The 18603-nt window shown below is 53.7% G+C and overlaps 5 protein-coding genes across 6 annotated transcripts; 1 reads left to right on the top strand and 4 right to left on the bottom strand.

Moving 5' to 3' along the window:
- Positions 1–13: 13 nt before the first annotated feature.
- Positions 14–1713, bottom strand: CAOG_06246 (ribosomal protein L13). The gene is made up of 3 exons (XM_004344945.2): positions 1372–1713; positions 993–1116; positions 14–875 (listed from the first exon to the last, which is right to left on the bottom strand). The coding sequence occupies exons 1-3, from the start codon at positions 1681–1683 to the stop codon at positions 172–174; spliced, it is 1140 nt and encodes a 379-aa protein (XP_004344995.1). The 5' UTR covers positions 1684–1713; the 3' UTR covers positions 14–171.
- Positions 1714–2141: 428 nt separating this feature from the next.
- CAOG_06245 (hypothetical protein) lies at positions 2142–6078 on the top strand. Its single transcript, XM_004344944.2, has 2 exons — positions 2142–2177; positions 3130–6078. The coding sequence occupies exon 2, from the start codon at positions 3204–3206 to the stop codon at positions 5850–5852; it is 2649 nt and encodes an 882-aa protein (XP_004344994.1). The 5' UTR covers positions 2142–2177; positions 3130–3203; the 3' UTR covers positions 5853–6078.
- A 44-nt stretch (positions 6079–6122) lies between these two features.
- Positions 6123–9408, bottom strand: CAOG_06244 (RasGEF family protein). The gene is made up of 2 exons (XM_004344943.2): positions 9038–9408; positions 6123–8535 (listed from the first exon to the last, which is right to left on the bottom strand). Exon 2 carries the CDS (start codon positions 8392–8394, stop codon positions 6370–6372), a length of 2025 nt encoding a protein of 674 aa, XP_004344993.2. The 5' UTR covers positions 8395–8535; positions 9038–9408; the 3' UTR covers positions 6123–6369.
- Positions 9409–9558: 150 nt separating this feature from the next.
- Positions 9559–12557, bottom strand: CAOG_06243 (hypothetical protein). Its single transcript, XM_004344942.2, has 4 exons — positions 12313–12557; positions 11132–11243; positions 10721–11053; positions 9559–10584 (listed from the first exon to the last, which is right to left on the bottom strand). Exons 1-4 carry the CDS (start codon positions 12465–12467, stop codon positions 9682–9684), a joined length of 1503 nt encoding a protein of 500 aa, XP_004344992.1. The 5' UTR covers positions 12468–12557; the 3' UTR covers positions 9559–9681.
- A 317-nt stretch (positions 12558–12874) lies between these two features.
- CAOG_06242 lies at positions 12875–18037 on the bottom strand. Of its 2 annotated transcripts, none has more exons than XM_011272330.1 (5): positions 17829–18037; positions 16492–16999; positions 16257–16399; positions 15483–16108; positions 12875–15298 (listed from the first exon to the last, which is right to left on the bottom strand). In XM_011272330.1, the coding sequence occupies exons 2-5, from the start codon at positions 16720–16722 to the stop codon at positions 13005–13007; spliced, it is 3294 nt and encodes a 1097-aa protein (XP_011270632.1). In that variant the 5' UTR covers positions 16723–16999; positions 17829–18037; the 3' UTR covers positions 12875–13004. The 2 variants fall into 2 exon arrangements, with proteins under 2 accessions (XP_011270632.1, XP_004344991.1); XM_004344941.2 differs by having other exon boundaries at positions 16492–16828.
- Between the last annotated feature and the right edge of the window lie 566 nt (positions 18038–18603).

The raw sequence follows: 18603 nt of genomic DNA, 5'->3' as shown, positions 1-18603 counted from the left end.
CAAAACCGCACAATAAACCCTCTACAAAGACGAATACTCATTGAATACAACAAGTGTTATTATTGATGCACAGCCAAACACAAACACCACAAAGAAATGGAGCCGCCGCCAAGGGGGAGAAAAAGAACAATCCAACCCCAAAATCAACAAGCTCTCCAAAGGGCACTTTCACTATGCCGCACGACGCCGTGAAACGAGCTCGTCAAGGACGGACTGTGCAAGACTGGCCGACTCTGATGCCGAAATGCCCGATTTCTCCATGTGTGCTTGAAGTTGCTTGGTGAGGGTGGTGCGCAGCTCGGTCAATCGCTCAGGGGCGCTCTTGCCAAGGGCGAGTTCGTCCACGCCCTTCATGTCGGCGAAAACGGGGTTGGCCTTGGGAGGAGCCTCGGGTTTCAACGAAGCAGCAGCAGCAACTGCGGGTTTGCTGATGGCAGCGCGCTCCGCAGTAAGGCTGTGGATGGGGTCGTGCGTGGCAAGCGCCTTGCGGAAGAGAGCCAAGTCGTACTCGGTTCGGATGTCGGCCTTCTTGAGCTCAAGCTCGGTCCAGCGCGCAAACTGGCGCTCGTGCAAGTTGGAGGCGATGACTGGCGGCCGCAAGATGCCCGTGATATTTGCGCCATGCGGATGCGCCGTGTCTACGTACAAGTGTAACCGGTTGAGATATCGCTTGCGCAGGTTGTTGCGCGGCAGCATGTTTTTGACAGCCCGGCGAATGATTTCTGTTGGTCGGCGAGCGTGGTAGTCGCGCGCAATTTCTTCCTTCATGCCGCCCGGGCGACCCGAGTGTCGTCGGTAGACCTTTTCCAGCCACTTTGTTCCCGACAGCGCGACATGCTTGGTGTTAATCACGACAATGTGGTCGCCACAGAGAGCTGTTGCGACGCAAAAAGGCAACAAAGGGAAGAGGGAGATTGAGATTGACACCAATTTCTCAAGTGCAAGAACAAGACGATGCCTGCATCCGAACAGATATCGCTGGTGCTACATACTCGAATGGTGATAGATGGGCTTGTGCTTGCCCTGCAGGACTTGCACGAGCAAGTTGGCGAGACGACCTGCTGGCTGACCTTGCGCGTCCACGACAAACCAGCGCTCAGTGTGTGTCAAGTGTGCCTGGGGGAGCAAGTCACACACAAAACAGTTAGTATCACAAGAGGGTCGCAAGAGTGAGTGAACGAAACAGCTGTCGAGAGGTCGGAGGGAAAGAAAGATGAGAGGTCAGGGCGAGATTGGTTAAAACGGAAACAAATCCATAGCATCCGCTAACAGATCGCCGCGCCGAACGAGTACCAAATGGTAGCGGAAAGGCGAGATCTTGGTAAAAATCCATGCATGTGCTCCCCACCCATTGCGTTTGATGGCGCTTACCCGTGAGCCTGCACCGCCGCTGACGAGAGCGTCGCGGGTGGCGTACGACGGCGTGTACTTCCAAGCGACTGGGTTTGCGGCTTGGTTGGTGGTGGACGCGGCGGCGATCGCAGCTGCAGGATGAGCAGCAGCAGCAGCGGAAGAGGCAGTCGATGCCAGTCCACGGCGCGGCACAGCCACTGTAGCAGCAGCAGCAGCAGCATAGGAAGCACAAGTCGCATAAGCGGCAGCGGTGCTGAGCGGGGATGGCCGGCCTGCCGCAGTCGCACAAGCCAAAGCCGCAGCGCGCTTCCACGCGACAGCAAAGCTCATTGTAAACGAAAAAAAGGAAAGAAAGACTGCAGTACACTAGCTGAAACAGACAGAGAGTGAGGAAATTAGGATGGATGACATTTTGGGTGGAGTGGAGCAGGGGTGGGGAGGTGGAGGAGAAGGGGGAAGACGATGGGTGAAACAATCAAGAAACTCATTTTTACAGCTCTTCGCAGTGCTTGTCGAATGTGAATGTCGCAACCGGATCTCTGCAAAGCGCAAGCCTGAAGTTCACTCGGGTGTGGAACGAAGCTGAACGAGCGAGCAAAGGTGGAAGAAGCCGATCTGCCGAGAACAGAAGAAGGTGTTGGCTCGTCATTTTGCAGCCCCCGCGTACCATGCGATCTTGATGTGTGGCCCAATTCGAACTGTCTCTCTGCAATGTTCTCTTCTTTTTGTACAAATCCAAACAATCTGAATCTGAATCTGAATCTGAATCTGAATCTGAATCAGTCGGGTATTTTTTTTTTGTTATTTTTTTTTTTTTTGATTTTGTGAGGGTTTTTTTTTTTTTTTTTTTTTTGTGATTCACGCCCCAACAGCCCTTTTTCGCTCTGCTTTGACGCCTTCCGCAGTTCCGCTTTTTCATCGCTGCATCTGTGGCTGCGTGTGACTGTGCTGTGGTTGCTCTGCCCATGTCTCGCTCGCTCCTCTGCGCTGTAGCCGCAACACAAACCAACGGCAGATTGAAATAAACCAAAAAAAAAAAAAAAAAAAGTCGAAGCAAGATTTTTGACTGGTTCTTTGTTTGATGAATTTTGTGTTTGACGAGCGTCGCGTCGTTGCTGCAAGTGGTTCAAAACTCTTGTCAACAAGGCTACAAAACACCTAAAACTGGGTTGACTTTTGTGGTGACGCTGCAAAGTCGCAGCATTCGTCACTTTTTTTTTTTTTTTTTTTTTTTTTTTTTTTTTTGCTTTTCAATGCAATCTTCTTTCTCGCTTGGCGTTTGTTTTGGGACGCTCATCTATTGCGCACTGTGTTTCGCTTTGTCGCATTTCGCCGTGTGTCTGCACAGTGCTTTCGAACATCCCGGGGTGTGGAGGGGGAGAGGGGTTTGAGGGGTGTTTGGGATTGGGACTTGTCGAACAACTCCAATCGAAAAACCAAAAAAAAAAAAAGAAAAAAAAAAGAAATAAAAAAAGAAATAAAAAAGGTCTTTGACATTGCATTGCAATTGAGTTTGCCTTAAAATGGCAGTGTTTGAAGGGTCGCTCGATTTTTTGTCGCGATTCAGTAAAGCTTCACTTTGAAAGTTTGAGATTGTGTTGCAACGATGGAACTACTTTGTTTGATCATCATCGGTGTTCTGATCTGATCATCGCCAAAAAAAAAAAAAAAAAATGAAACCACAGTGAAACAATCCGGTTGCGAATTTTGTCAGTTTTTTGTTTTGTCCCGTTGGTTGTTTTCTCACCGATTTTGATCTGCTTGAACAACGACCAGGTGACGTAAAACCCACAAATCCAAAAACTCAAGACAACAACAACAAAAAGAAAAAAAAAAGGGGGGAAAAAACCATGGCCTTTTTGCACCGAAGCAACGCTGTGAAGGCCGTTCGTGCGGCCGTCGACAAGAGCAAGAAGCGCCTGGAGGACTTTTCCACGCTGGTGCGCGACGCAGAGGGCGAGCGCCGGGTTGGCGAGATTGCTCGAGCGTGCCAGGAGAAGGGCATCAAGTTTGTCGACTCTGAGTGGCCGGCCAACACGAAGGCGCTGTTTGTCGACCCCGCGCATCCGTCGGCACAGATGGAGAGCGTCCAGAAGGAGCTTGGCGGCATCCAGTGGATGCGCCCAGACCAGATGGGTGATCCGCACGAGCCGCCGCAGGTGTTTGCGGAAGGCATCGACCCGGAGGACATCCACCAGGGCTCGATTGGCGACTGCTACTTTTTGGCCGCGCTGGCCATCTGCGCCACGCGCGAGGAGCTGATTCTCGACTTGATTGTGGAGGACTTTGCAGAGACTGGCATTTACGGCGTCAAGATGTGCGTGATGGGCGAGTGGCGCACCATCATTGTGGACGACTTGCTGCCCTGCCGCAAGGAGGGCGACCGCTGGATGCCCATCTTTGCTCGCTGGAAGGGCACCAAGGAAACCTGGGCCATGATTGCCGAAAAGGCCTGGGCCAAGCTGCACGGCTCGTACGAGGCCATTGGTGGCGGCCGCACCGAGGATGCCCTCTCCTACCTCTCTGGCGGCTACGCGACCTGCTCGTCGCTCGAGGACAAGGACAACGGCGGCAACCTCTACAGCCGTCTCTACAACAACCACCACCTCAACGGCAAGGACATGGGTGTCTTCATCTCGACCTCGGGCGTCGACGAGAACGTGTCCAAGAAGGGTGGCCTCGACGACCCCACGAAAATGTCTGGCCAAGACAAGTCGAGCGGCGGCCTGGTTTCCGGCCACGCGTACTCGCTGTTGGACGTTGCAGAGGTTGACGGCCACCAGCTCGTGCGCTTGCGCAATCCATGGGGCTCGTACGAATGGGACGGCGACTGGGGTGACAAGTCGCCCCTCTGGACTCCCTCCCGCAAGAAGCAGGTCGGCTTTGTCGACGCGGACGACGGCTCGTTCTGGATGTCGGTGGAGGACTACCGCAAGAACTTTGGCCTGGTCGGTATCTGCAAGACCCTGCCGAGCAAGTTCCACCAGGCGCGCCAGGCTGCGAGCTGGGTTGCCGGCGTGAACGCCGCTGGTCCCTCTGACGCGCTTGTCGGCTTCAATCCGACCTTCCGACTCAAGCCGACCAGCTCCAAGGTGTGGATTCAGCTCGAGCAGCCCGACGCCCGCGGCCACCCGCTCAAGAGCTTTACGCACACGCTCGCGTACGTTCTCAAGGAGTCTGACGTCAAGTCCAACTCGGACGGCTACCGCGTGGTGGTGCCCGCCCAGTCGGTCTGCCCCGCCATCACGCTCCTCGAGGAGCGTCAAAAGACTGCCGAGGTGGAGCTCAACCCCGCAGACGGCCCCTTCCTGGTTGTCATTACCACCTGGCGCGCCGGTCTGGAGGCGAGCTTCCAATTGTCGGTCGCCAGCGAGGGCGCCTTCACGCTGTCCCGCTTGCCCGACGTTCGTGCCACCCCGTCTCAGGTCAAGGCCATGTCCAAGGTGCCGCTGCCCAAGGAGTGCATCACTTGCACCAAGGCGGTCGATATGCACCACCATGTCGCCCTGAAGGGCGTGCGTTGGCACCAGACCGCCGCCTGCAACAAGTGCGCTGGTTGCGCAAAGAGCTTTACCTTCTCGGGTGCCAGTCCCGCAGGTGGCGCCAGTGGCCTCAAGTCGCACGACGTGGCTTACGACGGCAAGTGGGGCGCATACTGCTTTGACTGCTGGAACAGGAGCTTTGGCGAGCAGTGCATTCAGTGCAAGAAGCCGCTGCAGCACCATGCAAACGACAACGACCCCTGCGTCGCCGTCCCCGGCGAGGGCAAAATGCACCAAGAGTGCGTGACCTCGTGGCAGGCGTCCTCGGCGGAAAAGTGCGCCCAATGCGAGCAGCCTGTGATTCAGTCTGGCAAGTTCTCTGGCCAGTTTTACACGACCGACATGGGCTCGGCTGGCGGCAAGCTGCCGAACGGCGAAAAGCCGCGTCAGGTGCATCTCGAGTGCTGGGAAGCCTTCGAGGCCGCCCGTGCCGCAAAGTGCCTGCACTGCCACAGCCCGATTTGCGAGCTTCCTGGCAAGTTCTCGGGCAGCTACTACCCCGTTGACGGGCCCGTGAAGGGCTCGGTCCATGCCGAATGCTACCCTGCCTTCCAGATGTCCAGCGCGCCCAAATGCGTCCAATGCCAGCAACCCTGTGCCGAGATCCCCGGCAAGTTCTCTGGCCGCCTGTACCAAGTGGCTGGCGGTCGGCTGCACGAAGAGTGCCAGACGGACTACCAGCACTCGCAAGCGAAAAAGTGCACGCACTGCTCACAGCCCGTGCTTGCCATCGCGGGTCGGTTCTCGGGCAACTACTTCCAGACGAAGGAAGGCGACAATGTGCACGTCGAATGCAAGGAGGGCTACATGAGTGCACGCGCCAAAAAGTGCGCGCACTGCCACCAGCCAATTGTGAAGAACGACAAATTTGGTGGCTCGTACTACCCCTTGGAGAGCGGCTCGCACGTCCACGAGGAATGCTACGACATTTATCTCAAGAGCGGAGGCAAGAAATAAATGGGCCGAGTTTTTGTTGTTTTCTTTTCCACCGTTTTTGGTTGGAAGTGTCAACTTGTCGACTTTGGGTCTTGTGCTGTGTTCTTTTTTGTTCTTTGCGTGTGATTGTGCCCGTTTCGCCATTTTCTTTCGGTGTTGTGTTGTTGTCTTTCACAGTGTTTCCGTTACTTGTGTTGTTTCAATTACTACCTACCCCGTCCAAAATACATCATGCTTTGTCGTTCGCTTTATCGTTCACCCATGTCGTTCATGTTGTTGTGTGACCAAAGTGAGGATACTTGCACAGCATTCATTAATTTTTCATCAGAAATCGGCAAAAGCAACAACAAGCCCTAAACACAAATACACAGACATACACACAGACACTCACAGACATACACAGGCCCACACAAACGCTCACAGACATAACAAACACAGGCACACACAGACACACACATCTGCAAAAAGTCTCACATCAAAATGCACACCTATTGCAACATCCTTTTTGTTTTCACTTGAAATCCACACAGCAACGTTTTCACAGTTGAGTGAGAACCTTGCTTTCGCCACGACGAAGCGTCAGCTTTTTGGCGAGGCGCTCGAGCGTGGTCTCGTCAGGGACGACAGAATCGCGCTTGGACGGTTCCGCGGGACCAGCAGAGTACGCTGGGGTCCTCGGCTCGCAAATGAGCGATAGTTGGTACAACTTTGCCTCAGAGTAGACCTGCACAGTTCTAAGGCCATCGCGAATCTCCGGCACGGAGATAAACCCTGAAAAGTCGGACATTTGGCAACGGCGAATCTCGCGAATTTTGCTGGCAATGAGCTCAAACTTGTCATAATTGACCAGCCCTTCACCAAACAGCGACGGATTGCCATCGTTCATGAAGAAAAAGTCCTTCAGGTACAGAGCAATAAAGGGGATGAGACGCAGCTGGGCCGACTCGGAAAATCGTGCCTGCAGCATGGCGCGGTACTTTTTGTAGTTGCTTGCGGGATCGAGCAGCTGCTCGGCCTCCTCGCGCACCGTAATGTACTTTTTCGAGACTTCACTCCACGCCCGCTTCAGTCGCTGCACGGGAGACATGTTGAGACCCGACACCACGGCCATGAGGAAGCTATAGTTGCTCACCACCTGCGACTGCTTGCACAGCTCGAGCCAGCGCTCAATGACGCCGACACGCTCGGCAGGCGTGGGGGCGACGCACACTGTGGTCGACACCCAGTGGCTGAGCAGATTAAACCAATCAATGAACGCGTCGATGGCGGGCACAGACAGGCCATTGTACTGCGCCAAAAAGTCGCGGGGTCGGATGTCGCGGAACATTTGCATGTCCAGAACACACATTTGCTGAATAAACTTGACGGGGTCCTTGGACAGCGCAAGGAACTTTGTTGTTTCGCCCGACAAATCCAGCGCGTCGTTCTTGGTGGATACCTCACGAACCTGCTGCTTGCCCGGCTTGGGCGCAGAAGCCCCAGTAAAGCCCGGCAGAGGGTCTGAGCTGCGTCCAGCGGCTTCGTCTGCTTTTCGCTTCTCTCGGAAGGCCTGCAGCGTCGCTTTGATATTGTTGTGAATTTGTTGGGTGGCGCTGGCCAGCTTGTCCTCGTTCAGCAAGTCGTCCAGGAGGTAGAAGGCCTTCTTGAGCAGTGGCAGATCGATAAAGTCCTCACCAAAGAGCTCGACCCATTTCTTCAGCACGCGCACGACGCGCATCTTGACCGAGAACGCTTGGTGGGGCGTGTAGTTGCCCGTGGGAGACAGTGTGGTCATGCCGACGTTGGTGCCGACGAGCAAGGTGGAGCTGGGCAGCGCGCACTCGAGAACGCGGGCCACCAGTTCGTCCATGAGCTGGCCAGGCGAGAGAAACTGGCGGAAGGTGAGCAAAAAGTCTTCCACATAGTACGTGTCAATGACCGATCCACTCCCGCTGGTCTTGGCGTCTGCAACGTCGGCGAGCGGCACGAGTTCTTGCACGAGTTCTTTGACTGTCTTTCCTCGCTTGTCCGGGGGTGCCTGGGCCGTGACTTGCGGCGATCCCGGAGCGACCGGAGAAGGCGAGGCTGGGCCTGCAGCAGCAAACGACGCACCTGAAGCGCGGGAGACGGACTGATAGTTGATGGAAGCGCCGGTGGCACGCGAGTACGTGCCAAAGTTGATTGCGCTGCCGCTGTTCGAGCTCGCGAGGGGGCTGCTGCTACTACTCGCGTTGATGTTGGACAGACTGGTGGACGAGCCCGACGATCCGAGGCCGTTCAATCCGTTCCCAGTGCTGCCGAACGGCGATGAAGGCGCGTTCAGGCCGGGAGAGGCGGGGGCGTCGACGTAGAAGGTGGATGACCTGTTGACGCGGTTTGAGCGCTCTGTTTGCGGCGAGACAGAGCCCATTGTGTGGCGCTGCTGCAGACCAACCATGCTCCCGCTACTACTCCTGCTGACAGTGCCACCACTGCCAATATTGCTGCTGCTGCCGCTGCCGCTCAGACTGCCCGAGCCTGCTGCTGCTGCGCTTGATCCGCCGCGCGGTTCCTTGATGTTGTGGATGCCCAGCTTGATGGACATTGCAACGCGCAACAGTGCGCTCTTGACCTGGTCGAGCTGGACAATGTCGCGCGCTTCGCCCGCGCTGCTGCGCCACTCGAGTCCGACGCCGGCCGGTCCCGTCTGCGTCACTGCGCGCGCTGCAGCCACCAGCAATTTCGTCTAATTGCAAGATCCAATCCGATCGTCCACATTTCACATTGCAGCATTTTTCATATGAGTGCACACAATGTGGACATGCATGGTGTTGCCTTCTTGATTTGGATGTTGCCGCATTGGTTTCGCGCTCTCTCTCTCTCTCTCACATTCACTCTCTCTCTCTCACTCTTTTTCGCTCGAGATTCACCCCCCTTGTCCTGTCACTGGTGATGATCGCGTTCTAGTGTTGAAGCCTTCTCGTGTTGTTGAGCTGCGGTCGATTGATTGATTTTCCCATTCAATCAAAAAAAAAAAAAAAAAAAAGATGCCAAAGATGGCAGAAGAAGGGCGAGGCCTTGCTTTTGGTACCCTGGCGAGTGAGGCGTTTCGTATGAAACCAGCGAGCGGGTTGATTTTCAAATCCTACGGAAACAAAAAACGCGGGTTTTTTTTTTTTTTTTTTTTTTTTTTTTTTTTTTTTTTTTTTTTTTTTGGGTTTTGCTTTCGGTTCAAAGCAAAGCCTTACATTGTCGAGCAGCTCCTGCTGGAAGGCCGTGTCCTCGGTGACGCCAAAGAGCGCGACGAGCTCCTGCACGATGCGGGCAATGCTGGCGACGCGTCCAACGAACGTGGTGACGACAATCTCGTCGGAGAGCGCGGTCGAGGCCGTGCTGAACTGGGCGACGAGATTGTCGATGGCGGCAATTCTCTGAGGCTTTGAAGAGGTGGGAGGGGGTGGGGGGTTTGGTGGCTGGTTGATGGTTGTTGTTGCTGCTGGCTGTTGTCAGAGTCAGTCACAACTAGAACGAGAGAGAGACAGACAGAGACAGAGACTGAAGGGAAAAGCCAAACAAACAAACAAACAAAAAAAAAAAAAAATAAAAAATAATAAAAATAATAAAACACAAAACAATCAAAGAGTGACTGCTGTCTTTGCCTGTCTGAATCATTGTGAAAAACTATAAAACCGTCCCGAGCGGAGCTCACTTCGAAACAAAATCAACCATGAAGGAACGCGTCTCGACAAGAGCAGACAAAGAAAATGAATCACGATGAAAAAGTTTTGTTTTTTATGAAACTCTCAAAGCATAACAACAAAAACTCAGAAAACGAACAAACAAATCACAACAAACAACAAAAAATTGAAAACAACAACGCATCACCTGCATTTTAAACCTGCGACTGGGACTTGACGCGCGCTAGAGCCTCCTGAAATAGACTGCTTTGCCGGAAGCGCGGGTAAACGTCCGTTTTCAACAGGGCGAAGATCGACTTGAACACGGGGTCGAGGACTGCAGGGTCGGTGGGCTCCCGGTCGAGCTCGGCATTAACTTGGGCAGATAGGGTGATGGGGAGATTGAGCTCGCGCTTGCTGGTGGGAAGGAGATACTCGCGCCGGATTGCCTGAATGTCCTCTGCGGTAATCTTTTCTCCAGCTTGCTGCCGAGCTCTGAGATCCGTCATGGTTCGGTAGAAGAGCAAGTTCTCCGAGCACCAGCAGCGCACGGTATAGTCTGCAAAAGCCGCCATCAGGATGTCGTTTCCAAGAATGTCGGACAAGGTGCTGCCGAACGGACGCTCGGGTCGCGTGGTGGTGCCAAGCTGGTTTAGCGCGAGGTTGCTTGACATCATGTGAGCATCGAGCTCAAGGATGGAGCGCGGATTTGCGTCGGCGTGCTGTTGCTCCTCCTCGGGGTGGCTTTCAGAATCGGAATCAATGTCCTCGTCGACTTGAATTGTCTCCTGCTCGACCGGATCCGTCTCCGAAGAGGCGCCAGCCTGTCGCGCAGCAGCGGCAGAAGCAGCGGCTCGGCGTTGTCGCTTGCTTTCGCGGAAACGGGGCAAATCCGCCGACACCAACGACTCTTGGCTCGATGATCGCGCCATTTTCCGTTGCACAATCTCGTCGTAATAGGACACAACAATCGGGAAGCACACGTTGGCGATAAAGATGCAAAGGAAGACGATAATGAGCATGTTGCCATAATCGAACGACTTTGGATCCACCACACTGAGCGCAAAGTAGACGATAAACGTCGGGATGGAAATGTACGCCAGCAATCGCAGCTCGCTCTGTGTGTGTATGTGGGATGGAGCAAGGTGAGCAAAAATCGGAGAGCAAAGATCAATTCAGATGCAAAATGAGTCAAACCCAAGAGATGGAAACCAGAAGAACGAATGAAACACAACTCTGCGCCAAACGACTGACCTTGACATAATAGGCATCCTCGACGTCTCGCCAGAGTAACTTGACAAGGGCGATAACACAGAGCGCATAGCCAAACCCAATAATGTTCTGACCCAGCGAGTTTGGAACGGAATTGCAACGCGTGTCGGTCATGTTGACGTCAATGTATCCGGCGTTGGATTCGGTGATGATCACGTCCACAATGATGTGCAACAGGCAGACGCCCACCCAGAAGAGGATTTGCCAGCGAAGCTTCAGCACTGCGCGGTGATCATGAAACCAGTGCCGCAGGGTGGACTTTTCTTGGTGCCATCGCAGGCGGTACCAGAGCACAAACGAGCGGATAAAGTACGGCTGTGTGCAATGTCAAGTCAGCCCCCGGGACTGTTTCCTTTTGGAAGCAAAGCAACAGAGCAAAAAGAAGGAGCATACCAGAAACGAGAGCGGCGAGATAAATGCTGCCGAGATGAGGCGTGTTCGGCACGAAAAGAGGCTTCGGTCGTAGGATCGAACGAGCAGCAGAATCAGATCGATACTTAGTCCTCTGTATCACAATACAACAAGTCATCATCAAGTCAGAGCCAACGACAGGACGTGTGAAAGCAATGAAATTGGTTGGAATGAAGGCCAATTGTGAGAAATTTTCGCAGCGCGGCGCTCCTCTCCTTTTTGAGCTGGTCTCTCCACTCGCCAGGCGTTTCTTCTTGATCAACCAGTGTTATACAGCAGCACACGTCGAGTTTGACACTGACATGTCCGTCGAACCAAGCCTTGTTTTTCGCACCAAATGGTGTTTTTTTTTTTCTTTTCTTTTTTCAGACAATTTGCCGTAGTCAGGGTTGAGCAGCCACAACAGCCATGTGCTGCAACACACGTCCCGCTGCTCAAGAGCCCAGTCGACACACACATGACTTTGTGCCAGTAAAAGCACTCTGCAACAAGCACAATAAGGCAAACAAACCAACGGCTGTTTGTTCGGATCTGAATTTTAAGGTGCGCAAAAAAAAAAAAAAAAAAAAGAACAACAACAAAGCGAGAGAAATGGAAATGAACGCAGTGGTTGGTTGGTTGGGAAATGAAGAGCAAACACAATGCTGAATGAATAAGAAGGTAGAGAAATAACTGAAGGGAGCAAGACGAGGATCAGAGAGTGAGAGGGAGATGATCAGAGAGAGTGAGAGGGAGAGAGCGATTGGGGTCAGCGGTAGTGAGATGGAAAAGGCGAAAAAAAAAAAAAGCAAAAAAAAAAAAAAAAAAAAAGCGAAGACTCGATAGCGGGCAACCCCTGAGCGAGAGGAAGCGAGAGGGAGGGAGAGGGACACAAAGAGAGGGAGATGATGGAGAGAGACAACAGGACGAAGCGACAAGAGCCCGCCCGTCAACCCCTTCATCCGAGCGAAAACGCCACCCAAAGCGAGATGCGAAAACAAGAAGGGCGACCCATAGGCGCGCCGTTGCCTCGCACTCGCTGTTCCCCGCGCTGCCCCGCCTAGCGACGCATTGGCCACCCCACCATTCGACTCGCACACAAGCAGAGAGACACACAGCCACGATAACAGCAACACGCATCAAGAAAAACAAAAAGCACATCCAGAGCTCGCATCGTTGTTTACATGGCTGTGAAGATGGACCAGAAGACGCCTCGCGACCGCAAGGGCTCGCGTGTCGACCGGTACAGGAAGAGCGGGAAGAGCACCAGGAACAGCCCCGCATAGATGACTGCAAACAGCAGAAACTCGAGCTGGACGGTCGTCGGGGTCAAAACCATGGTGTTGTCGTGTGTGTGAAGTGAACAGAACAGTGAAGGAAAAAAAAAAAAAAACCACCGAAAACCTCGATGAAAAAGCGAACAAAAAAAAAAAAAAAAAAAAAAAAAAGTAGATCTAATGTGAGAAAAGTTCAGTTGCTATGCGAAGGCTGAGGTTTGGAGAAAAAGACAAAGAAAGAGTGAAAAAGAAAGTGTTCGGAGAAAAAATAGAAAAAGACAAACGGAAGAGTGCGGATTTTGCTGAAACGGCAGGAACATGATCACGACAAAAATCCGAAGCACTCTAAAGTTCTCCCCCCTCCTAGATCTACTACCACACCCAAAAGCTAACCAAGCATTGTAGTTTCAAGCTGATGCAGACCGGAAGGCGAATTATGAGCCCCGTCATTTAGATCTCCCACAGTTCGTTCGTTCGTTTGATTCGGTTTGTTTTGTTGACAACGCTGCAACCATTCAAACCGACACACAACAACAACGACAAACAACAACGACAAACAACAACAACGACAAACAAAAGCAATAGACGGCATCGCCAATTTAAACATACTCGGACTCGTCTATTTGCGAGGAAGTGGGCTGCTGCTGTTGAACCGTGTCGGAGGACTCTGGCTGTGGCCGCAACGAGGACGTCGACCGCGCTGGCGATTGCGAGGGCAACCGTGAGGACATTTGCATGGTCAAGCCAGGAGACGAGGCCCTGGAAGGGTCGTCGACATTGCCTGAATCTGCGTGACCAGCATCATCGTCGATGCTGCTGCTGCGACTGTCGTGGTCGGGCTGATCCCCTTCGATGGTCGAGGAGGTTGAAGGCCGCGCCGGAGGTGGCGCCTGTTCCTCTTCCGCATCATCGTGGCGACAGCACAGCACGTGCATAATCTTTTCGCCCACGGACTTTTCGCGTTGCATCTTTTTCAGAGGCTTCTCGACGCGCTCCATCTTCTTCATCGGACGCTCGCGCGCGCGCTGGGCTTGCCGCAACATGCGGCGTTGTTTACGCTGCTTGGCTTTGGCATGCTCGCGCTCGGGGTCTTCTGCAAAATCGTCCACGTCCAGGTCGCTTGTGCTCGAATTGGAGCTGCTCCAGTCGTCATCGTCGTCGGTCGAGTTGTCGGCAGCCTTGTCGTCCGCATCTGAATCGTCCGAGAAGTCCGATTCAGCACCGGCAGTCGCGGACGAGCTCGCTCGCTGGCGGAGTACGCCTTCCTCGAGCGCCACACCGGATGCGTCGTCCATGCTCACCTGACGAGGAGGCACTGCGCCACCTGCCAAGGACGATTTGCGACCCGTCGACGTCGAGGTGCTCAGGGCTTTGAGGCGCTCTGCCTCGGCGAGGGCCGATAGGGCATCGTCTGTGTTGGCCTTTGGCGAACGCGCAGCCGCCTCCATCTGGAGAGCAAGCAATCCGATTGTCGAATGGCCGCGCTTGACGGCAAAAACCGGGTCGGTTTGCACCCGCTGCTCGTAAGGTTTGCCCACATCTGTTCGGAGCTCTGGTTGCAGGTACGCATACGTCAAGTCCTGTGGCGAGAGGCGAATGCACATGTCATGCTTGCAGTTGGGAATGCTGTGCTCTGTGCAAGGGGCTTCGCGAAGGGACGGGCGACGAGCAGGCGGATCAAGAGGGGCAATACCGGCCGCCGACGAGACCGAGTCGTTCGAGGCGAGCGACGCTCTGGCAGAGGATGCTTCTGAGGTGGTGGGAGAGGTTTCGTCGGGGAGGGCGTCTGCCGAGGCCGGAACGGCTGCATCCGACGAACTTGTCGTTGCTGAAAACGTCACGCTGTGCGATGGCGAGCTGGGCTTGGTCCTAGATTTGAAAAGGCTCTTCAACATGCTGCCTTCGCGGGCGGGCTTGGGAGGCACCTGCTGCGAAAGGGCCTGTGACGAATTTTCGGTCGTCGCCGTTTGCTCCTCCGTCGCTTCCGAGTCCAGACCGGACAGCTGCTCGGAACTCGCATTCGTCGACACGATGGGGCTCATACGCTTCGTGCCCTGGCGCGACAACAGACCTCTGCCGGGGATGGTGTTGGAGATTTTGCTGCCGGCCTTTTTCATAAAGCCAAACGTCATGGCCGCCGTCTGAACAACCATGTCGGTGTCCTCCAGCGTGTCAATCGTCTCCTTTGCAGCAAGACGAAGAGGGATGTTTCGGGCCGGGTAGTGATACGTGTCGTTGACCCACACGTAAAAGATGAAGGAAAGAATGATCAAAGGGATCATGGCCACGGCGGGACCAGGAGACTCTTTGAGACTGAACAGACCCACCATGGTCAGCTGGTAGACGGTCAAGCACGTCGCCATGCGATTGAAAACCACGGGGAAGAAGCTGCCACCCGTTTCAAACCGCCTCGAGTTGACGTACATGACCGAGTACTTGCTGACAAACAGGCCCAGCCAGAAGACGCAGATTCCAAACAGCACTACCAGAGGCGAGATGGTGCAGAAAACCAGCACGACCAGCACGTACAAGAGCATTCCAGGGTACAGCTCGTCGTAGTCCATAGCGTCCTCAATTTCCGGGTCCATGCGGAACAACTTGCGCTTGAGCAACCAGAGGATGAGCGGGACTGGGCGGAAAAGGGCGGTGGCATAACCAATCACGCCGTCAGCAAGCAGGTAGTTGATAAAGAAGAGGGACTGACGAGGAACGCTCGAAGCGAGCAAGGAGGCAATGGACAGCGGGTCGTCAATAATGTCATTGAGCTGCGTGAGGACGGCACCGGACAGGGTGAAGACCAGGAACACGTTGATGACCTGGAAGAAATAGTACCGCGTGATGGTGAGGCGCACGACCTGGCTCATCGATGTGACACCGCCGACCATGACAATGACTGTTTGTTCCAAAAAGCAAAGGCAAGCGAAAGATTGGGTCAGCGAGTCGAAAACGAACGAACGAACGAATGGACGAACGCACCGACACAAACATTGAAACAACAAATCCAAAACCGAACAACAAATCACTGCTCACAAAGCAGCGAAAAAAATCGTGTCCACGAGACGGCGCCATGCACGTACTTCGAATGATTGTTGGCACGAGACTCATGAAGATACTCAAAATGATGGCAGGAAGGAAACCCTGGATGGCGCTAGAGATCCACGATGGCAAGGTTTTGATGCCGTCAAGAAAGGGGAAGGTCTCCGACAGACTGTCCAGTGTTGTCAAGGACGAGACGAACGTGATGGGAATGGTCCAGAAGAACGTCAGGCCAAACATCATAGCGTACGAAAGCAACAGACGTGGGAATCGTTCGTTGTCGCGCAGGCGCATGCCGCGCCAGTACACGTCGCGCGGTTCGGGCGCAGGCTCGGTGATGAAGGCGTTGGGGTCACGGATGATGAGTCCTTGCGCGGCAACAGCGGCATGGAACTTTGACCGGAATGTCACAAAACCATTGACGCCACGCTTGTGCGTTTTGCCTTGCAGTGATTGGACGCGCTCGCTCCACTTGCGACAACGCGCCTCTAGCCTGTCAATGACGTCGTACTTGGCGCCACAGCAGAGGCTCTTGTGCTTTGTCGGGCGCCTATGCTCGGGCACGTCGTTTTCCATTTTAGCCCGCGCTTTTTCGAGCTGCTCGACATAGTCCTTGTGCTTTTCCATTGCTTGGGTGAGCTTGATCAGTTGCCTTCCCATGTAAGCGCTATGTTTCGGGTGGGGATCACAAAAAAGTCCACGGCAAAACAAGCACAACAAAGTACACGAACACCGTGAGCGCGCGGTTACTACCCTCGCCACCTCTCGCAATTCAATACTGTGCGGCTGCAACCAAAGAAGGTGCTGCAACGCACTTCATCACTTCGCCGGGGAAGATGTCTTCAAAGAATTCCTTGAGCTTGACGTCGTTTCGAAAGTCCTTTGGAATTTCGCGCACCATGATGCTGTAGTGATGAACATGGTGCTGCAAAAGGTAGCGCTGCCGCACCGTGATAAACTGCAGAATTCGAAAACACCAAAAGTTCATCAACACGAGTGGGGATGAGCGTCGGCAACAATAACACAAGCCATCGTTCTTCTCTTGCATACCGCCTTGTACTCGCGCAGCATGAGCCACAGCGTCAGGAAGGTGAAGAGGTACGTTCCGACGAGATGTGCAGCAAGGTAGCCGCTTCGGTCTGGGATGTTGGACATGGTGAATCGCTCGAATGTTGTCAGCTCGTTGCTTCCCGTCTTGTTGATTGGGAGCAAGATGCCGATCGAGTACGGCGTCATGAAAATGAATAGCTTGAGGACCATGCGCATGAATCGCACATACATGAGTGCATCCAAGCCTGCAGATGCAAAGATCTGGTCGTCGGTGATCTGCACGACCTTCCAAAACCATCGAAAGTGCCCAGGCGGCAACTTTGGCGGCGCCTCCGGTCTAAGCAAAAAAAAAAAGGAGTTGCAGAGTGCAAAACGAGGTGTTAGTTAATTTGTTACCGTCTGATCATGGTTTGGTTGAGCCGTGTGCATGTCATCTGAGGGTCACCACGCCCAGGATCTCTGAGCGAGATCGATTGTTCCCACCTGCGATCCACCCCCTCCCAGCCCCCTCACAATGCCACCATCAAATCCATAACTCAATCAGCATCATTTGAGAGAGATGACGAGTGATTTTCCGGGGCTTGGATTCTCTCGCAGATGTGAGAGCTACTGCGTCATAGAGCGTTGAACAGATGGACCGCCCTCTCGCACCAAGCCCTCGCCCACCCAGCCCTCTCGGCAGGGTCGACATGCCAGAGCAGTGCTTCCCGATCTCAACCCGCAATCTCGCTTGCTCGTTTTCTGGTGCACTGTTGACGGACGCGCTCGATGGCCAAATAGTTTCAGCAGACCCCGGGAAGCACTTGCCGCCCCCTCCCTCCCCCATGAGAGCGGCTTGGGCTTTTTGGGGCTTGGTCATGGCGTGTTCTCCCTTGTCGATGGAAGTGGTGTCGAGGAGCGGTGCAATGCTGAGGACTGTGGGGGTGCGATGGCGCTTCTTCCTACCCCCGCAGCCGACACACGCACGCTTTACCACGTCGCTCTCCCTATTCACTCACTCTCCCGATTCACTCACTCATTCTCACTCATTCTCACTCATTCTCATCCCTTGTGAGCTCGAAATCAGAGACTGATTGAAGCACCAGAAGGCCTCGCGTCGCGCTTGGACTTGTTCACACGTCCTGTCCACCGCCCTTTTGGCAGTGTCCGCGCCATTGGGCACTGGTGAGTCAACCACTCTCCCTATCACTCTCACTCTCTCACTCTCAACAACCCAACCACACGCCCATTGCAACATCTTGCTTCAATGGAAATCCCAATGGAAATCAACCGAGCGAGCTGATTCACCCCAATAACCCAATCCATCATCAATCCTTCAATCCCAAGCCAACACTCACTTGTCGGTTCGCGAGCGTGGCGCGTAAAAGTTGCTCCAAACGTTGCGCAGGATTGCAAAGGCAGTGACAAAGCCAACGAGATACGCTGTCGTGAGGACCAGCGACACGCCGAGGTCGTCGCTGGAGGACGACGTCGTGGTCGAGTTGGACGACATCACACCTCCGAGTTCAAGAAGAAGACAAAAGACAGAGAGAGAGAGAGAGAGAATGGGACTGAGCTGCTCAGATTTCGGTTGATGCTGAGAATTTGTGGAACAAGCACTATTGAGCGAATTATTGAACAATGACACGAGAGACCCTTCAGGAAAACGCGAGGTAGACGAGATGCGCGCGCGCGCGCGAGTTTGTCGTTGGATTTGCATTCAAATCCACTCCATTACTTCCCGCAGGTTTCAAATCCAGACAGTAGATTGAAATTGATGAACAGAGCACATCAATGCAGCATCGAACACTGGGACTGGTGACCTGCACCATGCCGTCGGTCATCAAAATCCTCCATCCAAAGCGAAAGTGGCTGAAATCCCATTGCTGCACTAACAAGTCGCTCGATTGATGACCCAGTTGCACGTCCAAACTCGATTCTCGTTCACTTTTTTCACTTTATTCACTTGACTTCACTCGTCTATTGTGACAAAACCAAGTCAGGTCAGCAGCAGAACGGCTTTTTGTACTTCGTTATTAGTAGTTTTGAGTTTGTTTACAGTTTGAAAATAGCACAAAATCTCCCGCGCTTTGTGATGCAACATCGAAACAAGGAAAGCCTCAACAACGACGA

Source organism: Capsaspora owczarzaki (assembly GCF_000151315.2).
Source record: "Capsaspora owczarzaki ATCC 30864 unplaced genomic scaffold supercont2.11, whole genome shotgun sequence".
Taxonomy (NCBI): Eukaryota; class Filasterea; order Ministeriida; family Capsasporidae; genus Capsaspora; species Capsaspora owczarzaki.
The sequence above is the reverse complement of the archived record's forward strand: the minus strand, read 5'-3'. Positions and strand labels throughout refer to the sequence as shown.